Source organism: Chenopodium quinoa, unplaced genomic scaffold (genome assembly GCF_001683475.1).
Source record: "Chenopodium quinoa cultivar QQ74 unplaced genomic scaffold, ASM168347v1, whole genome shotgun sequence".
NCBI classification, from domain to species: domain Eukaryota; kingdom Viridiplantae; phylum Streptophyta; class Magnoliopsida; order Caryophyllales; family Amaranthaceae; genus Chenopodium; species Chenopodium quinoa.
Window position 1 is genome coordinate 5,648,346 of NW_018744626.1, and position 11,272 is coordinate 5,659,617.

The following is an 11,272-nucleotide window of genomic DNA, read 5'->3' on the forward strand; positions in this document are numbered from 1 at the left end:
TTTTATTGTGGCAAATAGCAATTCACTAATTGTATCCCTCAGTCCCTTAATACAATGTCTCTTTTGAACATTTATTCATCACATAATACTTTATCTAACGCCTCGGGGGCGTTTAATAGGAAGATCCATATTAACTGATAATTTGAGTTGACAGTTGGGTTTTGGGTTGAGTTTAACAATTTTTTATTTAAACTTATTAAGGTTATGAAAGAAATTATTCGTATATTGTGATGAGGAAGGTCATTTTTAATTTTGGATAAAATTGGTAGGGTAGTAAGTAAAGTAAGTTTATTGACTTATTGTGAGTTCAAATTCATATTAGGTAGGGTCATAATCAAGTAATTGATAGAAACGGGATTAATTGGCTAGCTAGTCAAGTATGAAAACGAAGGGATAGAATCATTTTTTTTTTTTAATCTGGTTGTGTCCAATCAAATCATATTTGATTTCAATCGACATGCCTTAATGCATTGGGTTATAAACAAGTTTAGTCTAAGATCAAGTTTTAAACATATCAAATGAACTTTGATCCATTATCGAGTTTTACTCTTTTTTTTGTTTTATTCATCTTATTTTACTATAGTGAACAAAACAGGCCGAGTACGCGCTCAAATTTATCACCGCGACTTTTCCCCTCACATCAAGTCTCTTCCCTCTACCTCATTTATCTCAAATCCTCTCATCAAAAGAACCAAAAGAAATGTAATTTCATCAATGGCAAAACCAACGCAAGAACAAACTACGCTTAACCGTTTCCGCAAGGCAGAAATTAGCCAAATTCATTAAAAAAAAAAAAAACTCAAGCACAACCTAGTTCCTTTGCATTCAAGCGTCTAATATTCATGACAACAACAAGAAAGCTTGTATTAATTAATTGTTCTAAGATCCCACAAATTATTGCGACTATAAGGTTGTCGTTGCATCAGATACCAATCTTGAAGCCCCGAGTTTCCTACGCAACACCAACATCAAGTGAGAACCAATTCACTCCTTGCTTAAATCCCTAATTGTAACACATGAGACTTGCACGGAGAGAACAAGTATCTGATGTTTTCATATTCAAATCTAACAACTATTTTTTTTCCTTGCATGTAAAATCAAATGATTAACACTCAAACAGCATGCAAGAAATTGGTACACATTGATTCTATGTTCATCCAACTCAAATTCAAGATGAGTATCAAGGCTGGGAGAATTTGATACTCACTCGTATTATCAGGTACAGAATAGGTTTGCAAACACGTCATAGTTAGTAGTGAAGATGGTGTCACAGAAGTAGCATGAACAAATCACCTACTGCTCACCTGCTGTAACTATCACTAAGACGAGCAAAGTAATACGGAATAGATATGCAAACATGTCATTGTTAGTAATGAAGATGGTTGTCACAAAAGTAGCATGAACACAAGACACAAAGCCAAAATTTAAGTTGATATATTTCTAAAAAATAACCCTGTGTCTTTCGACCTTCATAGCAAAATTGACTCAGACAACTAGCACAGCATCACAAAACTAATAAACATAGGCAAAGGTAGAAATCTGATTTACGTCCCTCTACACCTAATTTCCATTTGACTGGAAAGTAATAAAAAGATTCCGAAATGATTGATGCATTTGTCGGATCGCAGAACAGCTTTCCTACACCTCGACACCAATTCTGCCAGCCACTTGATCAAGATCACGCTGGCCACTTGATGTGATTTTCCTTCCTCTGCAAGATACACACAACATATATATCAGTACACTATCCACTAGCTTTTTAGCGAATTACTACTTGCGAGCAACATACACTACTCCTTAACATCCTTATTGTAAATGTCAAAACAGAATTAACATCAGCAACAAGCTATAAATGCGTTACTTCTACTGGTAATGTCACATGATTAAGAATAATAACTCCAGTTCAGGATTTCAACTCGAAAAAACTGATATTGTTCCTCAATTTGTAACTAATTATGCCAGAATGCGCCATGGTGCTCATAGCTACCAACTGTTACAAAATAGCTATAAGCAAAGATAACTTACCCTTTGGGGTCAATTTCAACAATGTTCACTTGCTCCAATTGCTGCAAAATGTGACGGGCAACAGATCCACTGCTCTTGCAGAAATGGGGAGGGCGGCTACCATTTCTCTTGCTTCCTCCATAAATCCTCCTAAAGCCACCAACTCCAAGTCCACCCCTCAAGTAAATTTTCCTTGCCATTGAGGCTACCAAAAAAGTCGAATTTATTAACTACAAGTACTAATATAAGCATTATAAACACAATTACACAGTCCAAGCAATGTGTTCACAGTTTTTAAAAGATGTGAAAATTTAGCAGGCACATCGCACATGTATAGCATTTATAACACTATCCTGCTATGAAAACACCATGCACATAATCATAGAACTACCATTCAGTATAAAAAGTAACTGAATGACCAACGAGAATGACAAAGCAATAACAGTTTGAAAGCCAATTTTTTTATTCACAAAGTATCTAAAGTTGTCAATCAAGAAACCAAGTATCAAGCAACATCCTACTTCACAACACCTGCCCTCGAAATGCACCTAGCAAGGTTATTCTCTTGAAATTATGAACATCTCTTTAGGTTAATACTACTAAGAATATGAACACCTGCAGAAGTCTGACAACAAAGTAGAATGCGGCTCCTCTTGCTATTCAAATGAAGATATTCACATGTTTACTAGTTTCTAACAAGAATATAGCAGGAATACTTGATTTCATACACAGATTGGAGTTCGAAGGAAAAAGATATGAAACAATGATCGACAAATGCGCTTACCAGCTCTAATGTAATACCAGTCAGGGTCATACGGTGCGAGTTCCTTGAGCTTTCCAGTCTTGACAATGTCAGTCCAGTGAGGCAACTCCATCTACACAGCACAAATCAGAAACATAAGCACCATATCAAAACCTAGCTTATTCAAATTAATTCCGACTCATAAGCAATACTCTCGTATTAGAACTAGATAAATGCAGCAACAAATAACCACAACCCTCGCCTCGATTGACATATCTCTACCTTAATTTATTTAATTTTGGGTATTATTTATTCAATTTTAAGGTATAATTCATTAAATTTTTGGACATAATCTATACATTTAAATTACTCAACTTTTCATTTACAGAACAATACTCGTTTCCAATCAAAATGTAGCTCGGATTAAACAAAATTAATCGAACCAACAGCAACTAAAACCTTAAAAAAGAAATCTTTACCAAATTTTTTATCTGTCAAATTTGTTCTTTCATATATACTCTACCCTAAAACCACAATAACGGCCCTTAATCATATACCTTTAAACCCTAAAAATCTATAAACCCTAAAATCAAACACAAACAGGGGCAAAAATCAAGCTCAAATCTTCAATTAATTTTCAAAAAAAAACCAAACATGTTAAATCTAAATCAATTAATCATAAATAATGACGAACAAAACATGAATCTAAAATCATAAAACAGAATCAAATCAAACAATCCGAAATCAATAAAGACGAAGGAAAGAGAAAGAGGGAAACCTTTCCAGAGCGCTTAAGATGAGCAGCATAAGCTTTGACGAAATCATGAGGAGAAACATCCTTCACAGTTTTCCCAGCCTCCATTGTTGATGTTGTTGTTCTTCTTCTTCTTCACTCTCTCTCTTACTCTCTCTCTCTCCTCACCCAGGAAAACGAGCGGCTGCTGCAGACGAAATGAAGGAGCGAGTTTTGTTGGCAAAGGAGATGATTTTAGGGTTTTGGTTGTGGTTATAAGACTTGTTTATATGGTCTTACCGGTATTCGCTTCATTTATTCGGGTCTTTTTTATGGTCCACTCTACATGGGTTGGCTCCATAAATTATTTGTGTGAACTCGATAAACTAGTTGTTCAGTTTTAGATGGTTAGATTTCAACGCATATTCTTAGGTGCACACTCGTGCACCTTGAAATAAGTGTAACAATAGCACAAATATGAACATTAGCTTTCTTCTCCTCTATTTTTCTCCTTTGTTTTTTATTTTATCTATCCTCTGTTTTTTAATTTTTCCCCTTTTTTACACTTTTTTGATTAAATTTGTTTCTTACAACATGAAAGTAGTTATTAAGTATGAATTTTTGTGTGAATTTCGATTTTGTGCTTTAATTTCGATTGATTAAGGTTTATATGAATCTTTGAATTCACACATTATACTCGGTTTTTTCTCCTTCCTTCTTTAATTCCTTTATCCTCTATTTTTTTCTTCTATTTTTCTCGTTTTTTCGATTTAACGATTGAATTTGTTCCTTACAATATGGAATTGGTTGTTTATCTGATTTTTTTAATTCATATGGATTGAATTTTTTTAATTTCATCTGTGTATGAATTTCATCCGATTTTCTAACATTTTTTTTTATATCAATGAACATAATCATGCAAAATATGAACATATGCATAGGTTCCCTTAAATGTGAACATTAGCTTTTCAGAAGGTGAACATAGGCATAAAACATAAGAACATATGCATTTCATAAAGTAAACATAACAATTCAAAATATAAACGTAAGCATTGGTTTCCTTAAAGTGAATATAACCATTTAAAAGGTGAACATATGCGTAAAAAAAATATGAACATATGCATTTAAGAAAGAGATCATATGCATAAACAGACTTAATGAGAATATTTATGAACAACAAATATTTACTATGAATATATACATTATGAACATATAAAAGATTATTATGAATATAAATGAATATAATGCATTTAATTGTGAACAAAGAAAATTGAAGAAATAAAAAATAATATGATTATGAAACATATGCATCATAAGTACTAAAAATATGAACATATGCATTCAAAATATGAACATATGCATTTGAAATATGAACATATGCATTGGTTCATTTTTGAATGCGTATGAACATAATTAAGCATTTTAGAAGGTGAACATATACATAAAAAATATGAACATATGAATTAAGAAAGTGAATATAAGCATTTCAGAAAGTTTACAAAAGGATTCAAAACATGAACATAAGAATTTAAAATATGAACATATGCATTTCGCAATATGAACATAAGGTATCCGTTTGATTTCACTAATTTTTTTTGACAATTCCAATAAAAATTTCGAACAATAGAGAGTATCGAATAGATATTCAAACAAAATTAAGTGATAATCATATAAATTCAAACAAAATTAAGTGAAATTTACATAAAATTGACTTTTTTTAGGAAGGATCCTTTTGATTTTGCATTTCTTCTCTAATGTCCATTAATGTTTTTACAGTTTTTTAGTGAGGAAATGAAATAGATGAGAGAGAAAGTGAATAAGAGGAGAGAGAAAATCATATAGAAGAAAAAAAGTTTTGAGTTTGGAGGTGATGTTACATTTATTGGGTGAGGGTGGGTGTATTGGGTATGAGTGGGTGTATTGTTGTTTCCGTGGTTTTTAGTTTTAGGGCTTTTTTTTAATTGAGCTGTGTGTAATTGGGCTTTTGAGCTACATTGTTATACCTATCTAAGGTGCACAAGGGTGCACCTTAGACTAATTCAGATTTCAGGCCCCTTTCAATTGTTATTGCGGGGGATCGAACAAGCAGCTTTTCTTACCACCACTGTACTAACATCCAATTGTTAATATTATTTGACTTGTAGGTAGAGGTGATCAAGTTGAGTTCGGCTCATTGGCCCGGCCTGACCTGGTTCGATTTTGGGCGGGCTTTGGACAACTATTTCCGGCCCGACTCCATTTTTTTAAAAAAATTTGGGTAGGCTTGAGAAATCAATTTTTTGCAATTTTAGTTTTTTTTTTTGTTGCTCGGCCCTAAATTGGCCGAAAAAACCCGCTTGGCCCGTCTATTTGGGCGGGTTTAGGCACACATTTTTTCGGCCCAAAGTTTGGCCCGACCCAACCGTTAAATGGGCATATTTTTAAAACCTTGGCTCGGCCCGAACACGGCCTAGCCCACCCAATGATCACCTCTACTTGTAGGCCTTTTTAGTTGGGACGAATTGAGAGGAAAAGAAAAGAAAGGTAAAGAGAAATATATTACCTTTGTTTCACTTTTTTTTTTTTGCAACTTTAAAGGGTGCACGGGCTCTTAAGCAAAATTTGTTCGTGAGTGTAAGATAGAAAGATAAAATTAGGAATGTATGTAATGAGAAGAGAGATCGAGAATAACCTAAAAAAGTAATACATTAGTTGCAAATAATGTGCAACATTTATTTTTGGCAAAAGTTGTAAAAAATATAAAACGGATGTAGTAGGTTCCATTGTTTGTTTCCAAAAATAAAATGAGATTTGCTAGGAAATGAAGGAAAATGGAAGGAAAGCCTCCTTCACAAAATCTTCCCTTTCCTTTCCTCTCAAAACTAGAGGAATTTGAGAGGAAGAAAAGAATTAAATATATCAAGATTAAAATTAGTTTTTCCTTCCTTTACTAATATCATACCAAATACTTATCTCACCTTTTCCTTCCTTTACTCAAACCACAAAGTTGTAGTGTCATACTCGTGACCATTAGCTAAATTGATTACCTAGTATCTAATTATCTACACATGCACATGAATGTACATAAGACTCAAATATGCACCTTAGTTCCGGGAGATTATTTTGACCACCATTATAACTATATCGACATCAAAATAGACATTTCAAGTTTCTATTAACAAGTTTATTAGTTTTTGCATATATATATTATTGGTTCCATCATACAATGGTATGCTTAAAAAAAATATAATGATATCACCAAAATTGTTCAATATAATACATATTTTGAATGTTAATAATTGATAATATTTGTATAGATTTTCAATCAATATCATAATTCTAATATAAGTTTATTTTTTTTCTTTCACTTCCTCCCTCTCATCTTTACAAAATATATAAAATTCCGCAAGTTTTTAAATGCTACAATTAGGGATGTTAACGGGCAGGGTGGATGTTGGCTTTCCAGTCCCCATTCCCGCTTAACAGCCTCATCTCATTCCCATCTCCATAGCGGGTCCAAAATTCATTTTCATCCCCAAATTAGCACCAATCCCCACCCTCTCCTACTTAATTGACCCACTAACATCCATAATTGCAACTAAAAATAAACGGAGTAAAATAATTTTTTTTTTAAAAAAACTTACCAACATCTTTAGGATGAGTATTATAAAGCACATCAATATCATGTAATCAACATTTTAAAAAATTAAAATTTATTGTTACATTTTGTTTATAATGCAATATAAATATAATAAAATGTATATTATTTCCCAAAAAAAAACAAAAACTACATATAGTACAATTTTTGCAACAAAATCGTTTATAAATTAAAAAAGAAATTTTAAATTAGGTGGAGTGATACTTTAACTCTTTTTTTTCACCTTATTTTTGTTGAACTAAAATTATTTTTTGTAACCTAAATTTTTTTTGATAGTATTGTGTGGATATAACATGATTTCGTTTTTTTTTTTTTTTTTAACGCAAACTTATACCTAATTATTATTATTATTAAATCGTAAGTAAAGGAGCCATAGCATGATGTCACATGCTTAAGAGTCTTCGTCACATAATAATGCTACTAATTTAAGTTAAGTGAGGAAAGTTTAATGGCACATAGCCACATATAAGGAAGTAGGTAAGAGAAAGGTTTATGAAAGGATGTTTTATTAATGCTTGATATAGCTTACAATGGCTTGGATGATGCAAAAATCAGGGAGAGACTCTATTTATAGTCCTCTTTACAACCTAAAACATTCTACTCTAGAGTGTTTTTAACCTCCCCAAATGGAGGGTTTTAGACGCACTTAGTCCTAAAAGGTTCTACACCATTGTAAGTATACAATTTTTATATACAAGATTCCTGAGAGTTCTTTACAATTCTTACACGTACTTAGAGTATGTACAAGATTACCCTAGGAAGGTCTAGAAGCTTCATTCCGACATTTCTCAAACCTTAGCGCAATTTAGACATTTGGACCTCGTATCTGATCCAAAATCCCACTTCACCATGATAATCATTGCTCGTAAATCAATGAACCTTAAAGTTTGGGCCTATTTGGATTTCATTTGGGCCCTCAAACGACCCATCATTATGTTATTGCCAATGTGGTACGTGGTCATTAAAGAAATTACCTTTGTGCAAAATAAAGTTTTATAAGGGTAAGAGATTGTCTGATACCTGGGCATCTCCCTTGGCCTCGATTGTTACCTACCATTTATACGACCACATTAACAATTTAACACTGTAAAAGGTGTGGGGTTTAAATCGTGACATGAGCTACACAATCTATCTATCCATAATACGGAGTATTATTAAAACTCCCTCTGTCCCCAATCGTTTGCCCCAAAATATAAATCTACTTTATTAAGGTTTTGGACAAAAAATGGTGCACATGGGTTGACACAAATATCAATGAGGAGAGAGATAGAGAGAGTGCAAGTGGGAAAATATGCCAAAAGTAGTATGGGGCAATCTTTTGGGGACACCTTAAAAAGAAAAGTGGAGCAAACAATTAGGGACAGAGGGAGTAACATGTTACTGACATGTGTCATCCTTTATTTATTATGACTTGACGCCACATGAGTAGTGACATGAAATATATATATATATATATTTTTAACGCCTTTTAATATATAGTATAGATAAATCTTTATTTTATACAAGTATTTTTTTTTGGAAAATTTGGATTTTGGTACCTCGAAAATGGGGGTAATTGAATTTTAGTACCCATCTAAAATTTTATTTTAAATTGGTACCTAAAAAATGACTAAACTATAGATTTCAGTACCTCCGTTAGCATTCTGTCAACTTTGCCGTTAGTGGGTCCCATTATCTAATTATTTAATAATTTAATTTATTAAAAAAAACATTTAATAAAAAAAAAACTTAAAAAATAATAATAATAAAAAAAAAATCAGAAAAACCCCTAATACCACCAGCCACCCACCTTCCCCGCGCCGACGCCACCCCCCCACCAGCCCTGCCTCCCCGCGACGACACCACCCAACACACCACCACCCAGTGCACCACCAACGAGCCCAGCACCACTACCACCTGCGAACCCAAACCCACAACCCCGAAACCCACGTACCACCACCCACCCACCCCGAAACCCACCACCAAAAACCCAGACCCACAACCCACCAACCTCCACCCCGAAACCGACAACCCACGAACTACAACCCACCACCACCCACCCCAAAACCCATAACCTAAGAACCCATCCAACAACCCCAAAACCCGCCACCACGAATCCAGACCCACAACCGTCGAACCCACTACAACCCACCACCACCCACCTCGAAACCCAATTCCCACGAATCCAGACCCACAACCACGAAACCCACCACCCACAACCCCGAAACGCACAACCCACGAACTTAGATCCACCGCCCACAACCCTGAAACTCACAAACCACCAACCAACACCACGGGTGGCGTCGTCGTGGGGAGGCAGGGCTGGTGGGGGGTGGGGGGGTGGCGTCGGCGCGGGGAAGGTGGGTGGCTGGTGGTATTAGGGGTTTTTCTGATTTTTTTTTATTTTTTTTTTATTTTTTAAGTTTTTTTTATTAAATGTTTTTTTTTTAATAAATTAAATTATTAAATAATTAGATAATGAGACCCACTAACGGCAAAGTTGACAGAATGCTAACGGAGGTACTGATATCTATAGTTTAGTCATTTTTGAGGTACCAATTTAAAATAAAATTTTAGATGGGTACTAAAATTCAATTACCCCCATTTTCGAGGTACCAAAATCCAAATTTTCCTTTTTTTTGAAGGAATATCATGCTTAATTACCAAACCATCCTTTTAACTATCATAAAAACTACTCCGCAATTTAATTTAATCTCTTTTAACAATCATGCCTATCACCAAACCACCTTCAAACTTACCATAAATCAAGCTAATTAGAAATTTCGTTTCCATCTTTAATTAAACCCAAGACCATTTGACAGGAAATTTTCCCACAATTATTTGCAAACCTTGGAAAATCGTCCTCATAATTACAGGCAAGTTATTATCTTTCCTTTTTATTTTTGTCTGAATCAAATGTTCACATTATACATACCAAATTTACCAAAAGTATGTCTGATTATATATATACTATATAGTTTTTTTTTACATTGTATAAATTATTGTAATGCGTTATAATCTAATCAAAAGATCCATTAAAATTTTCAATAAGTATGTTTTTTTTTTTTTTTTTTTTTTTTTTTTTTACTAAAAGACTCCTTATTTATAGATATCCTTACCACGTAGAAAATCCTTCTCTAGAGTGTTTTTGACGTTTCATAATGAAATGTTCTCCAATATTACACAAGTCCTAAAAGGTACACCATTATAAGTACATACCTCTTATATAAAAGTATAAAGATTTTGGAAAGTTCTATACAATTTTAAACGAAATTTTTGATCCATATTCAAAATCTAATTTCAGATGTTCATCATAGAGTATAAAACATATTCCTGGACCCCAACCATCAGCTTAAACTTTTGGTTGAGTTGGTCCATTAACATGGTATCGGATCCAGCGTGACAGGTTCGAATCTCATCCGCCCCTCCTTCAAAGTGGAATATAAAACATATTCCTGGATCTTAACCATCATAATAAAATTATGTTAGACACAATCATTACAATAACCTACTCTAGAGTAACTTTATTTATATCAGGGTAATTTTTATTCATATTAGTTATGGGAAATATTATAACATATGTACAATATTTTATTATACATTATATTCCATTTATTAAAAAAAAATTCGCTATACAATTTGCTAAAAGTCGGATATACTCAGCGCTCAACGTTCTCAAAATTCAAGAAATAGATCTATTTAAGCTAATTTTATCTCTTTAACAATCATGCCGGCCCATAAATCAAGTTAATCGTTATCAACGGACTTTATGCTCTTTACCTATTATTTCTTTTTCAAGGTATCCATCTTTCCTATAATTGGATTCTCATTATTGGCAAGGTATTAACTTTCCTTTATTTTTTTGTCTGTATTAAATATTCTTTATTATACATACCAAATTTGGGTATGTCTGATTCTATATATAGTACGGAGTACTCCCTCCGTCTCTTAATATAAAGTCTCTTTTTCGTTTATTATGTGAGTAATAAATATTAGAAAGCGACTTTGTATTAAGGGGAGCGAAGGGGGTATAGTTTTATTACATTGAATAAATAATTGTATTGCAATTTAATCACACATTGAATTACTGTGATCGATGGTGAAATCAATTGGAGAATTCTGGTATGATTATTATTATTTTATTTTTACTCTTTGTTATTTGTTTGTGTGTATGAGA

At 33.3% G+C, this 11,272-nt stretch overlaps 1 protein-coding gene across 1 annotated transcript; it reads right to left on the reverse strand.

The window, feature by feature from the left end:
* Positions 1-1,337: 1,337 nt before the first annotated feature.
* On the reverse strand, positions 1,338-3,750 carry LOC110700676 (40S ribosomal protein S19-1). The gene is made up of 4 exons (XM_021878254.1): positions 3,525-3,750; positions 2,789-2,879; positions 2,026-2,209; positions 1,338-1,711 (listed from the first exon to the last, which is right to left on the reverse strand). Exons 1-4 carry the CDS (start codon positions 3,606-3,608, stop codon positions 1,639-1,641), a joined length of 432 nt encoding a protein of 143 aa, XP_021733946.1. The 5' UTR covers positions 3,609-3,750; the 3' UTR covers positions 1,338-1,638.
* Between the last annotated feature and the right edge of the window lie 7,522 nt (positions 3,751-11,272).

Bases quoted from the DNA above. Each gene is read 5' to 3' on its own strand.
- LOC110700676 (XM_021878254.1), bottom strand. From the start codon at position 3,608: ATGGAGGCTGGGAAAACTGTGAAGGATGTTTCTCCTCATGATTTCGTC. The intron at 2,880-3,524 runs GTTTCCCTCTTT...TGTGCTGTGTAG, and splicing joins ATCTTAAGCGCTCTGGAAAG to ATGGAGTTGCCTCACTGGAC. The intron at 2,210-2,788 runs GTAAGCGCATTT...CTTTTTTGGTAG, and splicing joins CTGGTATTACATTAGAGCTG to CCTCAATGGCAAGGAAAATT.